The sequence below is a fragment of the Misgurnus anguillicaudatus genome, chromosome 24, assembly GCF_027580225.2.
Source record: "Misgurnus anguillicaudatus chromosome 24, ASM2758022v2, whole genome shotgun sequence".
Lineage (NCBI taxonomy): Eukaryota > Metazoa > Chordata > Actinopteri > Cypriniformes > Cobitidae > Misgurnus > Misgurnus anguillicaudatus.
In genome coordinates, this window is record NC_073360.2 from 43,671,893 (window position 1) to 43,692,656 (window position 20,764).

At 39.1% G+C, this 20,764-nt stretch overlaps 1 protein-coding gene across 3 annotated transcripts in view; it reads left to right on the top strand.

Moving 5' to 3' along the window:
- LOC129439007 (uncharacterized) overlaps positions 1-16,588 on the top strand; it is a 109,430-nt gene extending 92,842 nt beyond the window's left edge. For all 3 annotated transcript variants that reach the window (XM_073863494.1, XM_073863495.1, XM_073863496.1), the window contains exon 3: positions 15,337-16,588. In XM_073863494.1, coding sequence (XP_073719595.1) covers positions 15,337-16,541 — 1,205 coding nt within the window. In that variant the 3' untranslated portion in view covers positions 16,542-16,588. The remainder of the gene's footprint in view (positions 1-15,336) is intronic.
- The last annotated feature ends 4,176 nt before the right edge of the window (positions 16,589-20,764 follow it).

Genomic DNA, 20,764 nt, shown 5'->3' on the forward strand with positions numbered 1-20,764 from the left:
GCTGGTCCAACCAGCCTGGCAAAGCTGGTCAAGCTGGTGGGTCCGCTGGTCTTCCAGCATGACCAGATAAGTCCAGCTAGACCAACTTAAAAAGTCACTAAAACACAACTAGACCAGCTTTAAAAGTCACCAAAACACAGCTAGACCAGCTTAAAAAGTCACCAAAACACAGCTAGACCAGCTTGCAATACCAGCAAAAACCAAGCTGGGAGACCAGCTAAAACCATCTCACCACCTTAAGCTGGATTTTACAGTACACTGTTAAACCTTGCTGTAGATTTCTGGGTAAATAACTGTAAAATTGGCAGTATTTAGCTTTAACATCGGTGAAAGGTATTTAACTGTGATATGAGGTGCAGTTATGCTGCACTAATAATACACTACAGTAAATTACTCTTTGCACCAATTAAGGGAAATAACTGTAATATTATCTGGTAAATTACTTTCCTCTACATTCCCCATGATGCACTACTTCACAATTTATTGAAAACTGTTTACATCTTCAGTCAGAAAACAAGGATTAATGCATTAACACACACATACGCACACATACATGTGCATCAAGGTACCATTTATTGTCTCCCTTAGGAGAAATTTGTCTTAGATGAGAGAACTGCTGCACATCAGTCCTCCCCAACAACAACATTCATACATACATCTATTACACATAACACACTTTACCTTAAATAATAAATAATTAAAAACTAAATATTTAAAGAAGGCGCATTCTAATAATAATACATTTCTTATAAAAAAGAGTACATTCCTAATTGAGTATATTTAAATATTGCTAATACAACACCTGAATTACCTTAAAAACATACAGTACCACTACTATTCACTAACATATCATCACCCTTGCTCATTAAGCCGTTTTATCGACTGTGGGACGAAAGAATGTTTATAGCGATTATACTTACATAATGGGACCCTGTATCGCCTTCCAGAGTTCATCAACACATACTCTGAATACAAAACATGTAAGGGGTTCAGTACAATTGTATTTGCCTGCTGCAACAAAGTGTTTAGTGTCCGTACTCCCATGATTTTCCCTGCTACCTTAACTAAATTGCTTATCTGGGCTCTCATTTTCATCGTTACACTTCCAAACCAATTGGTAATTCCATAACGCAAAACAGACTCAATCGTAGCTTTATAAAAAATTTGCATAATATTGATACTGACTCCATATAATCTTAATCTTCGTAAAAAATGTAAACGCTGGTGACTTCTTGGGTTTGCCATTTCAGCTCATTATCAATATGAACTCCCAAATATTTGTAAGAAGCCACCTGTCTAACATTCTGTCCATGTATTATGACAGGACTCCTGTCCCCCAGTGATCTGGGATCTATAATCACCTCTTCAGTTTTTTTTAACATTAATCAGGAGGTGATGAGCATCACACCAGTCTACAAGCCCCTCCACAGCTGCTTTATACTCATCAGTGCTGGAATCTCTTGTTAGCAGGTTCACAATGACCGTGTCATCTGAAAATTTTAATATAAATTGGTTTGATTGGTGACTAACACAGTCATTTGTGTATAAAGTAAATAGAAAAGGAGAACTTACACAACCTTGTGGAGCCCCAGTACTACTTACTGCAACATCAGATAACACAGAGTTAATTTTTACTTGTTGCGTCCTGTTTATCAAGAAGGAATGATACCAATATATTAGAGAAGAATTAACATTTAAACTTAGTAATTTCTCCAAAAGAATATGTGGTTGAATTGTATTAAACGCCGAACTAAAATCTATAAAAAGCAACCTTGCATAGGCAACTGGACTTTCCAGGTGCTTCAAAACAAGGTTCATTAGTGTTGAAATGGCATCATTAGTACCACGGTTACTCTTATAAGCAAACTGATAATGATCTAAAGATGGCTCCACTTTTCTTCTTAGCTCTCCTATTTTTGGATGCATGCATACAAACAATTCATCCACAGGTGCAGGTGTCACCAATTTGTCTTGATTAACTTATTTGTTTGTTTGATTGTTTGTTACTCTGGAGCATGCTGTGTTGAACAATATAATAGTGGATTTGTATGTTTAAAAGCTGAAAATGGATCACACAACTATGAGTAAGTAAACTGTTATGAGTGTCTTTAAAACACATAAAGGTAAGATTCCAAATAGCTTCCTGATTAGCAAGTTTTTAGCATCTCCTATTATGAAAATAAATAAAAATTTCTCAGATTACTATTTTTTCAAAAAAATAAATAAATCTGTTAATCAACCTCAATACTGATCAAAATTACCAAATATTTTTAAAAAATTCCATGATTGTAACTCTTTAATTGCAAAGTTCATAAATGATGTGAGTTATTTGGGAAAAAACACAAAATTATTTATTTTCAATATAAAAAGTGATTTTGGACTGGATTTTTAAACCATTTTCACAGTCTTGGGCATTTCAAAGGTTAGAAAAAAAACATTGGCTTTGATGAATTTTTAGTTTTTGTGCAGCATCAGATTTTGTTTTTTTCTTCCTCATTTATTGTTAGTGGCTGTTTTTGCCCCATTAACTTCCATTATAGCAACATTTTTTGATTGCAAAGCCATGACACCTTATTATCATACATTTTTGATTGTTGGTGGTTTTTCCTTTTGCAAAGATGTCAAATTTGTAATTTTTACTGTTGATCACCATGTGGCACCATTAACCCTTTAGTAGGCCTGTGCAAAAAACAGAGCTTAATTTCTGGTTTCTACTTCGAGTTTTATGGAGCATTTTTGTTAATGCTTGAATTGTTAGGATATAAGAAGGTCATTTAAATTATGTTGAATTACTGCAGGTTTGGAATAACCTGAGGGTCAACGGTGACAACGGAGATCTTTTTTATTTTTGAGGGTGGGATTTGACATGATTTTATTAAGTGTCTTAAAAGAATTTGTCTACTTGTTTTGTATTTATATGTAGTCATGATGGCAGGGTTCTTGCAGTCCCATGCTCTATGTGGAGTTTCATGGCCTTGTTTATTGGGTGTCCCCGCCCCCTCGTTCTCCTGCTTATTAGTAATGATTGGTTTTCTCACATCACCTGTGTCCCCTCATTATCTTGTTTGTTCTTATCTATATAATTCATTTTGTTTTGTTCTCGGGTTTGTGTGGTTATCTAGCCGAGTGATCTTGTCAAGTTTAGTGTTATCTGTCTGCTTACAGTGTTTTATGTTGTGTACCCCCTCGTGGGTTTTGTTTTATGTTAGCAAATAAAGTGTTTTCTGTTTTACCCCAAATTCGTCCTCTTATCCTGAAATCTATTTCCACAGTAATAAAGTGTATTTGTCTAAATATTTGGGGGCTATTTAACCCTTTTTAATAAAGTAACGTTAAAAAAAAGAATCTTTCAAAAGTTTTAGAGTACCACAATGAGTACGGCATTTTATATGCTGTAGATACAGTATTCTACCTGAAGCATGTGGTACTGTACAGTAATTGACTGAAATCACTGCTGACAGTTATTAACTGTAATTACTAACCTACAGTATAAATCTGGCAACACCGTAGTGGTACAGAGACAGTAAATTACTGGCAACACTGTTGCCAGTTATTCACTGTATTGTCATAGACACAGTACTATACTGGCAACACTGTTGCCAGTAAGTCACCGTTACAGATGCTGTACAGTAACTAGCTGGCAACAGTGTTGCCAGTAATTTACTCCTAAAAAGCCTGGTAAGGTTTAACAGTGTAGGGTGAACTTGCCTAAAATTCGGGCTGTCGATCTTAACTCTTTCACCGCCAGCGTTTTTTAAAAAAGTTGCCAGCCAGCCCCAGCGTTTTTCATGATTTTCACCAAAGTTTAATGCCTTCCAGAAAATGTTCTTCTTTGAATATATATACATACAATATACCAAATGAAAGAACAGACCCTCTGCTTTCAAACCAAAAAAAACGTTTATTCCTACCTTCAGTTGTTCTTTTGTAATCAGCTTTTGAATATGGGTAGGTTTCTGCAAAAACACCACATTTTGAGCAAAAAGCAGAAATAATTCCATTTTTGTGACGGACTTTTCATAGAGATCCCATTCAGCGATCTTTAAAACAGACACGGACATGCAGCAGCTTGCAGGGCAATACTTCCGGGTTTAAAAGTTGCGGAAGTGCACCACCTAGTGGATAAAAGCGGCATTGCGGAAAGACGGAAAATCTCGTCATTGGCGGGGAAGCGTTTTCTCTTAATTGACGATTGCGTACGCTGCGTTAAGTTAGGCTTGTTTGAGATGAGCAAATTCTGCGCAGAATCGATCACCGGTGATCAGCGCAGGATGCATGTCGGTTAGAAAAGTGTCCGCCTTACGTCCGACTTGCTCTGTCGTCACGCTGACGTGTGCAAAATAACTCTCGCGATGGAGAGGCGGGCTCGTCGGATTCTACAGCCGAGCGCAGTTGCTCTCCACCAACTGCGTTGACGAAAAGCACGATGGGAAAAGACTTGCTGATGACACAGCTTAATGCTTATTGGCCTGGGGATGTCAGCTGATGACTTCTTAATTCTAAAAACTCTAATTCCTGTAGTAGTTTTTATATTAATTCAATTGTTCTTTACTATGTAATTTATATTTTTAACGAATTCCTGCAAACTTTTGTATTGGTGTTGAATTATTTGTACTGTGAGCTGTTTATATTTCACACAACAGAAACGAGTTTATATAACCACATAGACTTAGATTTATTCATCCCAACATTTGCTAAGTAACCCTTTCCAGTAACGAACAGTTCACCTTCGTTGATTCTCCTTATAAACATCTTTATGTAAATGCATTTATTGGTATTTAAGTTGCATCTTTTTAATCCACGATAAAATACGCGAACGTGATCTGTGCTGACGTTTGTAGTCGACTGGACTGCGAGATTGGTGAAGTGTCTGACTTAAAAGCTCATTTTTCACTCCTCCCCTCACTGCAGCCGTCTGCTCTCGTCTGAATTACAGGCAAGGCAAGCTGCATCTCAAACAAGCCTATTAATTGACGCTTTACACCGCGGACCCGTTTCAGCTTAAAAAAAAATTCGCGAAGGGAGGGGTCGCTGAGTTGCTGTTCGAACAAAGTGCTGAAAAACATCCTTTGCGAAATGTATAAGGTTTTAAACCAGGCCCGGGTTGGCCATAGGGAGGACCGGGAGGATTCCCTGTGGGCCGGTCTATTTTTTGGCCACGACAAGGGCCGGAGTTGTCATGCCACCGGGTTGAAGGTCGCTGCTGCACTTATTCAGCCCCACTCGCGTAATTTGCCGGCTTTAAAAATGTTAGCGCAAGACGCACGGGTTTCTTCTGCTTTTCAAAGCGCTCGCCTGTGAACACGAGTTTAGATTCAGATGCGTTATATGTGAGTGCGCTTGCCGCGCGTCTGCTCGACCTGATACGAACAGCCACTTAAAGGAAAATTAGATAAATCGTCATTTTAAAAATCTAAGTCATACATGAAATAATGAATGGTCTATGAATAGTCATAATTATTCGTTATAAAAAAACTATTTGATGCAAAACTCATCAGTTTATTTAAAACGTTTCATATGAATATAATGTTTTCTTAAGTAAAACAAGTCCATTAAATATTTGTTCTTTTATGTACATGATCCAAGTCCTAAAAATTAAGATAAGTATTTTTTTATTTTTCCACCCGTAACGAGTTTGCCTGCCCAGTCTTAATAATTAACGGTAAACGAACTTAGCTTGCTGTTCTTAAAGGCAGCTCGAACCTTAGGTCAGACTCGAGCCCCAAGTTCAAGAAACAAGAATAAACGGAGATGAGGAGGAGAGATATGAATTCCATCTGTGCGCGGAGGCACGGAGACGTTATGCTTTTAAATGACAGGTTCTTTTCAAACCTACGTTAAAAGTGTATGCTACTCGTTAAAATATTATTACTGCAGTAAAATAGTTTATTTTGATTATGGTGCCACGATCGCTGGATAATTGTAAAGTTTTTTACAGAAGCATGTGTCACAGGGTGACGATCGTTCTAGGGGCGGAACTAAAAGTTGGAGAGTTTAACGAATCAGCGAATTCGTTACAGGTGCGGCTGATTAACCGTAGCGGTTGGTGATTGGAGGAAACAACAGATCAGGGAGTATAAAGAGATCATCCAAAAACGCAGTTAGGAGTTCGATTGCTGGAGTCATTGTTGACGTGTGTTGGCACTGCTGTGGTGTTGTGTTTACTCTTCAGGCTGGGCTGGCGTGGCTGTGTGGGACAAAGGAAAGCATAACTGCTGGAATCTGAAACGAAACAGAGAGAGAGATCGGTGTAGAGTGAGTGATAAATGATTCGAAGGAAACAAAGGCTACTGGCATTACTGGTGTAAATATTGTTCTGCGTGTGTACACGCCAACTCATCTGCCGCTGTGGATGCGGGCCTGTGTGTGGAGAAGAGGCTGATAACGGAGCATACTGTACAGTGATTGTGAGTACAAATAAATACTTTTGGACACTGGTTGTTAACCCGTTGTGTGACAGGCTGTTTAGTGGAAGAAGGACGGCCCTACCGCGGAGCAGTGTGGTGGGAGTGCCGGAAGAAAGCCAGCTCGGGTGACTATAGCCCCAAGAACGTAGACTGAGTCGTGTAAACAACGCCATATCGAATTCCGGGGAAGGAGGAGAAGACGGGGTTTCCCAGTGCTCACTTGTAGTGTGGTGTGGTGAGTCTATATTGTGTGGAACTTTTCACTTGAAGTGGTGCAGTGTCCTTTCTTTTTCTGTGTGTGTGTATTGTCAGCCAGACCCCCGCCCCCATCCTCTAGACTGTGGAAAGACGGAAAGGCTGCCGGCGCCAGTCGCTGTACTTTTCTAATATATGCTGTAGGTGAGCCCGAGTGGAAACGCTTGTGGTGGGATATCGACGGACCTTCTGTGGATTTGGGTTGTGTGATGAAGAAGTGGTGAAGTGTTTGACCACAAGGGACTGTGTGAGTAACATCAAGGATACACGGTTGCTTGCATGTTGTGATTTCTAACCTGTACTGTTGCGGAGCGAGGCGGAGTCGATCTCATCTGTCCCATAGGCTCTTCTAAGGGGTGCCCCTGTCCAGTGTTCGATAGCTGAGGAAGTGGAAAGGGAAGGGCAGCGCTCGGCTCGGTGTGACAGAGTGGAGTTGTGCCCTCCGCAGCAGTAGCAGCCGTCGAGAGGATCCGTTCCTCGACGCCATCATTGCCACCTCGCCTCGAGGCTGTCGGCGAGTTGTGGACAGACGGTCACTGTAAGTCCACTTTTTTTCACTCACCCAAATGAAACGTACGCCTGTATTGATCGTCGATTAGCCACGTGTGGAAGTAAGAGAACTAGAGAAGAGGAGATTATATTTACCATACTTTCTGTATGTCGTGTCCGCTGGAGAGGTGAGAGAAACCCCCAGTTGTGTACGTAACCGTTCTGTGTGTCCCAGCCAGCAGCCTTTGTGGAGAAAGAGAGAAGAGGAGATTATACTCACCATACTTGTTGTATGACGTGTCCGCTGGAGAGGTGAGAGAGAACCCCCAGTTGTGTACTTGACCGACCCTTGTGTTTAACCAGCAATCTGTGGAGAGAGGGATACCCGTGATTAAGGGCGCATCAACGTGGGCCAGCCACCCGACCACGTACTGGAGAGTGACAACCCTGGATCGAGGAAAGGGTACGTTGAGATATACACGTCTGTTGCCCAGCGTTCATTTTTAATTCTGTTCTGCCTCCAGGAAAAGAGGAGGGCGCCACGGGATTACGAGCCAGGCGGAGAAGTCTGAGGTACACCCCCCCCCCCCCTTCGTAACACGTTGGAATCCCGGGCCGATCCCTTTCTTCCCCCTCTTCCATTGCTCTGGACCACGACCCACCTGGAGAGCAGAGCGAGAGCATTAGTTTTAAACTTTCCCCTTCCCCCTACCCTTCCTGAAGTCATTTTAACTAAATTAAATAAAATATTTATTTTTATACTTACCTGCACTTGTGTTGTCTGGTCATTTGGTTGGCTTTGGGGACCTCCTCGAGGTGGAAGTTAAACAGGGGCGTGGCCTAGTTATATTTGCGGCCACCCCCGGCTTGTGACACCTGCAATTACTTTTCATGCGATTATTACAGAAATGAACGTCTTCACGTATTAACATTATTTGCGAGGTACATTTGCAAATGATTCATAAAGTCATACCTCTGCAATTGTTTAATCGATTGTGTTTTAGAAGTACACATGCTCAAACTCTTATGACAGCATTGTTTCCCGAAGGTACCATTAAATAAATTTATCTAATTTCCAGAATCTCACATTTATATTTCTCTAAGAGAGAGAAAGAGAGATTGGGTATAAATTGTACCAGTTTATCTTCATTCGTTTTTCTTACCTGTTATTTCCTCAAAATAAAAAATAAACATTGTAGCCTATTGTCAGCAGAGTACAGGAAAAAAAATGTCACAGAGAAAAATAAATTAAATATGACATCTGTCATTATTTGCAAATTATTCAAAGGGCTAATGCCAGATTTTTTTTATTTATATCCTTTATTTAGTAAACGCAAATGTTCAGGCTAATTAAAAGGAAACATGAAAATTGCAACTATTGCAGTAAATGTAATTTGGGGGGGGGGTTGTCGTGGGGACCCACCCACTTTTCATTTGCTTCCGACGCCCATGCGGCAACACCACATATAGGGACAGTTTCACAGACAGGGATTAGACTAGTCCTAGAATAAAATTAATGTAAGAGCTGTCCAAACTGAAAACAACTTGCACTGACATATCTTAAAATACATCAGTGCCCTTTGTTTAGCCTCAAAATGCACACAAGTAATACTTTTAGTAAGGCATGTTTGTTAAATATTTTCTAATGAAACTAAGTTCTAGGCTGTTTCTCAATATGCGTTCTTCAGCGATCTTGCGTCCTCGTGTCCTCCCTCTACGTCATCATTAACAGTCGAAGTTCATTCCAATTCTCAAGAACGCAAGGACAGAGGACGCATGAAAATACCCGGATGTGTTCTTGATATCGAGGATGCATCGAGTGCAGACTTGCTGGGGTCGCTTTTCGCCCCAGAAGTCATTGCGGCAAAACTTCCGAGTTCGTTCTTCCAGGGTCGCCTGGCGGGACCGATCTCCACGAGGACGCGGGTCCGTTCTTTGCGTTCTTGGAATTGAGAAACAGCCCTAGTTCTGGCTTAAGCTAATCCCTGTCTGAGAAACCACCCCATAAAGTTGATCCTGATTGGTCCCCTTCTGTGCATTCGAAGTGCTGATTAGCTCACGCAGATAGAACCTTATAGAGCCAACTTACAGTTCGATTTTGTAGATAGAACCTTTTTGTTTTTTTAATAAAACGTCCCAAAATGTACAAAACTTAAAATAAAACATCACATAATGTAAATAAGTTGTCACAGAGTAAGAATATGTGAACAACTCAATTTTGACAAAAATATTAGATAGAACCTTATAATTCTACAAGCAAATATCTACAAATATCTTGCCTTTAAATGACTGAACACATGCGGGACGGCACATTAAATGTGTTGTCCCTATACTAACACACCTCCTGTGTTGTTATTTATTGTGTCGCCCCCCATGGTCCTGCGACATTAGATCAGAAATGTCTTGTCGTCAAGTGTTCATTCATCACAAAATAGAGTAACACGAGTAACCAACTCATTTAAATTTCACTAACTGTAACTGCGTTACTTGATTTTAAAAAATACTTTGTTACATGTTTATTACTGCTAAAAGTAGTGGAATTACAGTAACAGAATTAATTGTAATGCGTTACTCCCATCACTGTTTTTAACACAACTTGTGCTGTCCCTTTCATTTATTTTATAACGCATTAAATGGCATGACACACACAATGTGTAATTAACACATTTTTTTGCAGTGTACCTCTAAAATAAATAAAAACATGCAAGATTGTGTAGACTGCTGTGGTGGAAATTCAGCAATAACCTGATATACTGAGACAAGACAGAATGAATGCTTAAAGAAGAAGAATTTAATGTTTTACTTGCAAGGGCTTCAACATACAAAGCAATCAAATCAATGTACAGCAAAAGCAACTCTCAGTATTCTTGCTGGCCTTTTTATGAGCCCGCTTACCTCAAACCCCATGTTTTTTTTATGATAATTTTATAATAAAATTACTGTAGTATTCTAAAGTGATAATCATGGTAAGTCACTAGTAATGGCTCAAGTGTTACTACATCATTCTAGTAATAAGTCATAATTTGGATCAATATTCCAAAGTGACGATCATAGTTAGCCACCAGTAATTCCTTTAGAAGGATGTAGTAACACTTGAATAACACAGTTTTCATATTTAAAATTACTGTCACCTCTGTCTCTCGTGCACATACTCTCTCCCTGTGTGTATACAGATACAAAGAGATGACAGTAATTTTAAATATTATTATGAAAACCTTTAATGAATATAGCTTTTACTACAAAAAACTAATCACTACACAAAAAACACCTTTACCACATTAAAACCATTGTTAATTTTCATAAGGGATGTACAGTGGATCATAATGTGTTAATAATTATCCGTTCACTAAATTCCATCACAGTTTAATTGTCTCCTGCAGTGTTTGAATCAACAGTAAATATCTACATATATTTTAATATTTGGTGCAGATCATTACACTATTTATCTTATATTGTGTACACTCTCACACACTTTACACCCTACTGACACACCAGAAACACTCTCGTAAATCTGCCTCCAGATCTGCAGCCTCCTCATACTCACTTGTAAAGCAATGAGCGTCTTCTGTCTCCAGTACAGCAGGAGGCGCTGCAGCTCTTTAGTCCGCAAATAAACTCACTAAAGAAAGAAAGAAAGAGCGCGCGTGTGATGTGTTTGTTTATCCTCAGTGTTTTTCTCTCTTGCGTGTTTCATTGAGTGTAAACAGAGTCTTGTCTCTGTGTATTTAAGTGTTGAGACGATGATGATGATGATGATGAGATGTGCTGTAAATCAGTAGGAACTGATCTGTCCGTGCTGAATATATTGATGATTTCATCGCAGAAATCTCTCAGCTGAAGAAAGAGGTGGCGTTACTGGAGACAAAGCTGAGGTCAAGAGGAGATTTAGCAATGAATCGAGAGGTTTGTACAGCTTACACATCATTTACCTGAATCTGACAACATCAGATAATTTCTAGTCTTACTGTCTGTGTGTGTTGTGTTTTCAGGATGTGGATTGTTGTGAATCTTCAGTGTATGTGACTGATGATGGGAGTCTGGATTCAGTGTGGATGAGCAGAGATCAGAGCCGCACACCACAGACACTGCTGGACTCTAAACTCTCTGAAGAGAAATCCAGACACACACAGAACTCCGATCTCAGTCTGACTTTACTCTGTTATACTGAGTCAAAGCTCACAGACACTCAGGACACTACAGTGTGTGACAGTAAACAGAGCTTACAGGAGGATCAAACCTCCACAGAGTCTCTGGATTCTGTCTGTAACGCTGGAGAACAGCAGCAGATCCTGCAGACCAAACTGAAGATGTGTTCAGTTAAACTCATCGACTGCACGAACCTCATGATGAAGATTAAAACTGAACCCACAGAAATCAAAACTGAACCCACAGAAATCAAAACTGAACCCACAGAAATCAAAACTGAACCCACAGAAATCAAAACGGAACCCACAGAAGAGGAAGAGCGCATTGATGAAGATGATGATTTTTATTCCATCAGGTATGTCTCCTTAATTGTTGTATTTTTAACAATTTTAACATTGTGAGCACATGTTTAGGGTTTTCAGTCACAAAAATACCCCACAAAAATGTAAGTACTACAGTTTAGGATATATCTTTAAAACTTATTGAGAAACAGAATATGTAGGCTTATACCACGGGTCTGTTGAATATTGTATTCTGATTGGCTGAGAAATGTTCCGTGGGTCTGCATTAATTTCTGGAAACCGCACACCCAACTTGTCAAATGTCTTAAAAATAGGCACCAGAGAAATGTTTGGGGTAACCGTGGTAAAAGAGGAATAATCCTTTGAATTATTTGAAAATAATGCACACCCGCAGTGTAACCGAACTCTGCTTCGCGTCGTACTGCATTGCACCTTGGGTGTGCATTATTTTCTAATTCAATGGCGCGTCGTCAATTATTCCTTACTTAAAGGGTTAGTTCTAGGGATGTGCATTTATGTCATTTTTTCATTTCGATTAATCCATAGGTCTGAAGAACGAGTACTGATTAACTGGGGGCGGGGCAATCAAAGGGGCGGGGCGTACACGTCATGGTGAAAATGAAAATATTTTTATTAAAAACACTCAAATAAAACTTAATTTTGAATAAACTATGAGAGAACAATGAACACATACTAGATTATTAATGAATTAAATGTTTTTTAACAGAAACCTCTTACAGGAATAGCTGCGTGATGAAGTGAAACTAAAGGGTTAATAAACACAAACCGAAGCGCTTTCTACATGACGCACTCTACATAATATTAAGCCTTTATACAACATAAATGTACAACGTGCATCTGTCTGCATAAAATGCAAGACTTCATCTAAGTTTTCAACTAAGTTATGTACAGAAAGTTTAACTCCCGTTGTTGATGTGCATCATAAACAGTGCGCTTTTAAACACGTCCAGTCAAAGCACAAGCTTCATAACATTAAGCAGCTTTAAGTCTTTGCTATCATTTTAGCGATTAACTGTGTCATGACGTCGTCCCTTACCTGTTCAAGATGCTCGTATGGCTCTCTGGTATCTGTTGATATTTGATGATAACCCATTGAACTTTCGACGGCGTTGTACATTTTGCATCTGACTGACTGTATTTCCGAAAATCACGGCATCCTTTTAAACCATATGCCTCGGTGATGTGAGGTGAGGTGTGGCCGGCTTCACGGGATCGGCGGGCTGCCGTGCATTCCGCGCATCGGCGGGTTGCTTCACGGGATCAGCGGGTTGCCGCCGCGCCGTTTGTTTTTGAATCACGCATGGTAACGTAACTGATGTCATACGTCAACCACGCATCTTCAGACCCAGTTTTCACTATCAGATGCGTTTGTTATGCTAACCAGCTAGCCAAATGCCGCCATATCCATAATACATAAATAAATAAACCCACATGATCATCGTTTTCATGATCGATCATCGATGCTACGTTCGAGTACTCGTGCCCATCCCTAGTTAGTTCACCCCACAAGTATAATTTTATCTTAAATCAATTACACCTGTGTCATCCTAATAAAAATAAAGTGCTCTCTTCAGAACAAATTTTTAGATTTTTTTTTATAAAAACCGATAGCCCAGCAAACACAGACCGTTTCCCTAACGTTCCCATATGGTTTCCATTTGGTTCTTTTTCCCCAGAACGTTTCCTGTAGGTTCTTTAAGAAATACAAAAACTTTAATAGCATAATGGATGGCCTTTACTCAGACAACTACGTAAATGCCCACTGCTCCGTGTGTGTTAACTACTGCTGCTATCCATCAAATTTTTAAGGAAATTAAATGAAAACATGAATAAATCCATTGTATTCTTTATTACTGCGCACGTCGTGTGTGCTACACTGCTGCAGCACTCGCTTATACTCTGCTCCTTCAGCGCGCGCTGGCGAACTTGCGTCACGGTCGTTTAATTTTACCTCAGAAACAAACATTATTTTACAGATTTCTTTTCTCTCTTTCGTCATTTAGTAACTTAAATGTGAGAGAACAATATATATTTTAGTGGTTTTCTATTGATTTTAACGTTTTTATGAAGAGGATATGATGTTAAAAGAAGCTTTTGATTGATGTAAAAACGGAGATCGCTAATGTTATGCGGATAAATAAACTGGGTTGTAAGATCCGTTAACGTGAATGAAATGTTTTATTTCTCTCTTTTTACCCCCGAGACTACAATATTTTTATCTCTTTCTTTATTCAGCAACATTAACTTAAATATGTGTGTACAAAAATATATTTTAATTATTTCCAACTCCACAGTTTCAGTCCTCAAGAGGTGTAATGAACAATATAGATCATATAATAACCAGTTGTTATCCTTTTTATTTATTTTAGTTCACTGTTTTGTTTAAGATAGATGTAAGAAATATTAAAGTTAATTTTATCCCACTAAGCCTTGGCATTATCATGTAATGATACTTTATTTTATTTCCATCCCCAGAAATTGGGGGTGTCAGGGTGAGGCATTCGGGGCATCAGGGTTTTTCCTAAGTCATTTATTTGATTTCCTTTAATAAAATTCTGAATTTTGGTGCAGAACATTTTTATTGGTGTGTCTTCTGTATACTGAAAGTATAATTTCCTTAAAGGGGACAGAGAATGAAAAAACATTTTTACCTTGTCTTTGTTGAATAATGGTAGTGTGGTATTGTGTAATGTAGTTATTAAAGAAAACGGTCAAAAGTTTGAATGCTGATACTGATATGCCGATAGAGAATTCAAAATTAATTAAATATTAGGCGATACAATGGTAATAGGTAAAGGTACAAGGTGTTTCAATGTATTTAGGTGTCCTTCTTTCGCGCACACTCGCCCTTTCTTGCGCATTCTCTCTCGGTCTTTCTCGCGCACTTTGGTTCTCTCTTCGCTTCACATTTTTCCACAACCGCGGCTCATATTTGTGAGTGAGAGGGAGGGAGGGGTCCGCCCTTCACTATCTCCGATTGGTTTAGACCACCGTGTGTGTGTTTCTAATGTGTATCACCGCTCCGGCAGTGATAATGTGGGTTTGTAATGATTCGTAACATTTGAATGTAACGAGTAACTATGCAGCACATAAAAAATGTATTGGAGTAAAAGTATTAAACTCATCGAAAATATGTACTGAAGTAAAAGTGGAAGTAGGAGAAAAAAATAATACTTCAGTAGAGTACAGATACTGTAATTTAGTACTTAAGGACAGTAGTGAAATAGTTCTACTTCGTTGCTATACATCTCTGTTCAAAAGTATACTCTTTATAAAGTATGTAGGGTCAGCTTACATAATGACTGTTTGACCGTTTGAGCTATAATGGCTTGTTCGCGAACGCACAGCAAACTCATCTGAAAAGACACAACGTGCTTGCACGCATAATGTCATTATCACGGGCAAAAAAGACAAAATTTCATGCTAAATATACATGGCCGGTTGTTAATATACCTGGGAGAGCTGCCCAAGTAAAGTAAATGTGTGGGAAACACCTTCTGATCGGTGTAATTTGTACAATCTAAGCATGCAACACACAAATGATAGACACGTAAAATAAATGTAAGTTATCGCAGCTCCATGCGATATGTATATTGCACACGCCCATCGCGATGATAATGAATTTTTCGAATATATCGTGCAGCACTACTTTTTTGTGTAAATAAGAATGAAATGATGACAATTTAATTGTTTCATGTTTCTTTCAAAACACACAGAAAAGAAACTCTTCACCAGATCTGAGACCAGCTTTACTACCTTACAAGAGAAGAAACATCATTCAGAAGACCACAAAGAGAAGAAGAAGAAAAAGAAGAAGAAGAAGCAGTTTCACTGTGAGCAGTGTGGGAAGATCTGTGTCTCTTCCTCTAATCTAAATGTTCACATGAGGACACACAGTGGTGAAAAGCCTTTCAACTGCACTGAATGTGGAAAATACTTCAAAACCAAAGACCATCTTAAAGTTCATCAGAGACTTCACACTGGAGAAAAACCTTTCAAATGCGCTCAGTGTGACAAGACTTTTTCTCAGTTAGGACAATTAAAATCCCATCAGAGAGTTCATACTGGAGAGAAACCTCATCGCTGTAGTGTCTGTGGGAAGAGTTTTAGTCACGGGTCTTCATTAATAACTCACCAGAAAATTCATACAGGTGAAAAACCTTTCAAATGCTCTGAGTGCGACAAGACGTTTGCTTATTCAAGTCACTTCAAAGCCCATCAGAGAGTTCATACTGGAGAGAAACCTTATCACTGTAGTGTCTGTGGGAAGAGTTTTAGTCTAAAGCAGAATTTACTAAATCACAAGAGAATTCATACAGGTGAAAAACCTTACAAATGCTCTCAGTGTGACAAAACGTTTGCTTATTCAAGTCACTTCAAATCCCATCAGAGAGTTCATACTGGAGAGAAACCTTATCACTGTAGTGTCTGTGGAAAGAGTTTTAGTCACGGGTCTACATTACTAACTCACCAGAAAATTCATACAGGTGAAAAACCTTTCAAATGCTCTCAGTGCGACAAGACGTTTGCTTATTCAAGTCACTTCAAAGCCCATCAGAGAATTCACACTGGAGAGAAACCTTATCACTGTAGTGTCTGTGGGAAGAGCTTTAGACAACAGACTGCCTTATTAAATCATAAGAAAATTCATACAGGTGAAAAACCTTTCAAATGCTCTCAGTGCGACAAGATGTTTGCTTATTCAAGTTACTTCAAAGCCCATCAGAGAGTTCATACTGGAGAGAAACCTCATCACTGTAATGTCTGTGGGAAGAGTTTTAATCTAAAGCAGAATTTACTAAATCATAAGAGAATTCATACAGGTGAAAAACCTTTCAAATGCTCTCAGTGCGACAAGACGTTTACTTGTTTAAGTAACTTACATTCCCATAAGAGAGTTCATACAGGAAAAAAACCTTAACACTGTAATGTTTGTTGGAAGATTTAATAAACAGTCTTCGTAAAGCACCAGTGACCTTAAGGTTATGACACCAAAAACTTAACATTTAAAATATTGTTAAAAAACAAGTTAATAGTAAAATAAGAACAAATAACCAAATTATGATCAATATCACAAGTAACCAGGCTTAAAAGTAATGTAACTGATAACTTTTGGATTACTTAAAACAACAACTTTTATTTATTAAGAATTTAACAGAATTTTATGTAATGGATTATACATACATCTAGTGGCTACAATGTGGTATTACAGATTATTTTGTTTTATTTTTAACTAACATGTAGGCTACAAGGAAATAATAAAAACACAACATGTAAAAATTCTACACAATCTACATATTAGTTTAATATAGGCCTACATGTAGCCTGGGTGCCAGCCGATCTTACCCCCGCCCACAAGATTTTGAAAACGGGAATATCGGTCTGGGGTTTCTGCGTTGAGGAGCTACTATGCTTGGACAAAAGCTGGTCGAACCAATCAAATTGTCAGGGCGGGCTTTATACGATGATGGACAGATAATCAACAGTAACGTAATGAACCACGTCACCAAAGAGCGCGTGTGTTAAATGGCTGCCGCTGTAGAGTTCAGATGTGTGGATTCTGACATTGAGTCTGTTCTAAAAGATATCGACAGAGCATTGATTTTAAAAGAGGAAGTTACAGAGAAACGCGAGCAGGGCATTTGTTGATGTTTTTGCCGTCCTTCCTATTCGGCAAAAGTTGGTCGCAACTGAAATGGCTAACGGTATCACGGCGATGCAACTCAGCGTGCACGACGAGATGAATATAATTAGCGGTCGTTGCCAGCTTCTTTTCGGAAGCCCGGAATCGTGGTGGCTGAATAAGTGGAGGGACATGCTAGGCTCCAATATTTTCAAGCCAACGTAATTGGCAGGCCCGGAGTGGGTAATCGGGAGAACCGGGAGAATTCCCGGTGGGCCGCTTCACTTTGGGGCCGGTCGAGTTTTTTTTTTTTTACATTTGTCACGTTAGTGAGTCTATCTTCTCTTAAATGACACTTCACACGTTTCGCATTGACACTGCAGCGCGCAGCCTCTGCATGGGTTGTACCATGTGAAGGAGTTTTCCCCTCCCCTCCCATAGAGTTGGTTCGGTCCATAGCAGGTCTTTTCCAAAACTTTTCTCCGGTAGGCTGGGCCGGCCCTACCGTAACAATACGCGTCTGAGAGGAGGAGGATGCTGCCAAATGTGCCAAACTTACAGATTTATTTTCAAGAGGATAAACAAAAGTGACAACAGGTAACTTAAAGAGAAATAAGCCTAGTAATGGTTAGCATTAGCAACGTAATTATTCGGCTAATACCGTTTTCAAACTATTTACAAGTCAACATTTTTTTTGTTAAAATATTAGCCTTTTGTGTATACATGCGATTCATAGACTTTGCAGCTTCTGAGCAGCATATAAGCCAGTTCGCCGCTGAAACTGAGGAGGCAATGAGTAAACAATATGAATTAAAGTTATTTAACCCTCAGGTTGTGTTCAGAACCCTACAACACCTCTTGTGTTCCCAGTCAAAAATGACCAGCCTAAAAAAAGATTATAAATCACTTTTTATGCTATATATTTACCCAATATTGGATTCAATATTTTTTTTCAAACTGTTTTCTTTTTTAATTAGGACTGGGTTTTATATTTCTATTTGCATCTGATTAATCATAGCCCTCATAGCATTAGCAATGCTAATAATTTATCAACATTTCCTTGTGGAATAGACTCTAGGGGGAGCTGGGTTATTTTTGGCCCGTGGTGGGTAAATATTGGACGGAACGCGCTGCTGGGTTGAAGTTGACCCAATGCTGGGTTGTTTTAACCCAACTGTTGGGTTATTATAATCCATGGTTGCATAACAACAACCCAACATTGGGTTATTTTTGGCCCAGCATTTGTTCTGTCCAGTGTTTACCCATTGTGGGTCAAGGGTAACCCAGCTTTTTTTAGAGTGTAGAGGAATATTTTTGTTAACTTCTCATCTTAAGTGAAATATTATGTAACTTTTACCTTGTTTGTTGAACCATGATATTAATAAAAACTATAGTAAGAGCTGAACTGTTGCTTTATTTATCCAATTTGAAAAAAGTGCTAATTTTGAATAACACTATGGAAAAAGTGGGCCGGTCTTGGGCCTGAAACTCCCGGGCTGAAAAGTGGCCCCACTCCGGCCCTGGTAATTGGTATCGTCGTGGATGAAGTTCACCTAACGTACAAATGGTAAGAGATAGTCTTACTCTATGACTTAGTAAATACTTCATGTTGTGATATAAACGAAATGTTGTAAACATAATAGGGGTTGATGTACATTCGCTAACTAAGTATAATCACAATGTTAGTGTCATTGTAGTGAAATAACTAGCAGTTTGGTCAGGCTGCAAAGACGTAATTTCAACATACGTCACACACTCCGTTGCTCTGATTGGTCGTAGGTCTATCCAATTGAGTGCAGAGGCATTTTTCGGTTGAGACACGCCTCATAATTATAGCTCAATGGAGCTATAAATTCTGACTAGAATTGAGTATGACAACGTCAGGCTAGCCTACATGTTGACTAAAGCCGTGATCTTTCTTTAATTTGCCTGACTGAACTTGGACCGTTGGCAGTGGGAGTTCCCCTGCGTTACATAGCAGCGAACAACGCGTTAAGTGAGAAGAGATTATGAAAGGAAATTTTAGGTACTAAAAAAGGTACTCTCCTAATTTCTACAGATTCCAGCATCACTATAAGACTTACAACTGCGATCATACAAACCACTGACTTTTAAAGGAGTAATGAACACTACATACTAGCAGTGGCGGCGCCAGGGAGGAGCTAGGCGGCGCTGTAGCTCCGGCTATAATATCCATAGCACCCGCCCAGCACCCCCAAGAAATGTCTGTAATTTTTTATATTTATATTTTAATGTCATGTTTGAATAGTGTTTTCATGCTGTTAAAAAAGGGAGTTAAATAATCATTTAAAATATATATTTAGCTAAAATATCATGACGCCCAAACATGTGATCTTCTTTGGCCAATGGGTGCAGCGCCCGGTGAACTTTTGACCTTAATGCACGGCATTTTGCTTTTGATAGCGTGTTTAGAAATTGAGCCAATTACACCAAAATGGATACACAAGAAACTACCTGAGGAACAGCAGTGGACACACTAGGACCAGTAATCTGGCACTTTTGGCTATAAATACGGAGAGAACGAGGACCCTTGCGTCAACATCATTGATGATGCTGTTTTGTTGTGAAGACGTCTATGATAAGTGCTTGATTTTCCCCTCTCTTATTACAAATCTTGGCTCTGCATTGTTACATCTATAGGGTGCCCATACGTGTCATTCTTCCCGGATGCGTCCTGTCCAGGATTTCGGTCATAGATTTCGGTGCGTCTTTCGGAAGTCGTATTTGTTGACCAGCATGGGAATTATTCTGGTCTATGCTGGTTTATCTGGTGGTCACCAGCATACCAGCACCAAAGCACAACATATGCTGGTCTTGCTGGTACGCAGTTTTTTTCAGCAGGGTAATGTAACTTAAAATGCGGGCTGCATGATAAATCGCATGCGATTGATTTACGCTTTACTATTAATCTATGGCGGGTTATCTGTGTATGGCGGATAAAACGTGCAAATAATAAATGTCAGATCGACCAACGAACGGCTAATCTAACGTTTGTCCGAACGTCTTCAACTTTTTGCACCTAGCAGCGTGTGTGACCCACGTGATGACCTGCCATGACGTCAACGCCTTAAATTTGGTGGGGTTTTTCATTAGCTAAGGTGCCAAGCTGTTAAAGAGTATATGTGTATGTGTCCGGAAGCAAACATACTGTTCATAACTATATACAAGTGTTAATTCATGTTGTTTTTCATACAACAATTATAAATGTGTAAATAAAGTATCACATTTATCTCTTTTATAAACACTTTTGTTACGTGTCAAACTTGTTTATTTTATATTGTGTGCTATGTGATTTTCCGAATTGGTTTTAAAAGTCTTAATGTCACGTGACGTGACCATAATGTCATTAATTGTCCATTAACTTTGCTTGTACACTGAGAAAGGAACTGTTCAGATTATTCAGTAAATGCTTTGTTCATTTTTACAATGATTATGTTCATTTAAAAATATTATTTTATCTTAGCGGAGAAAAGGAAACCGTAGAATTCATAATCTTAAAA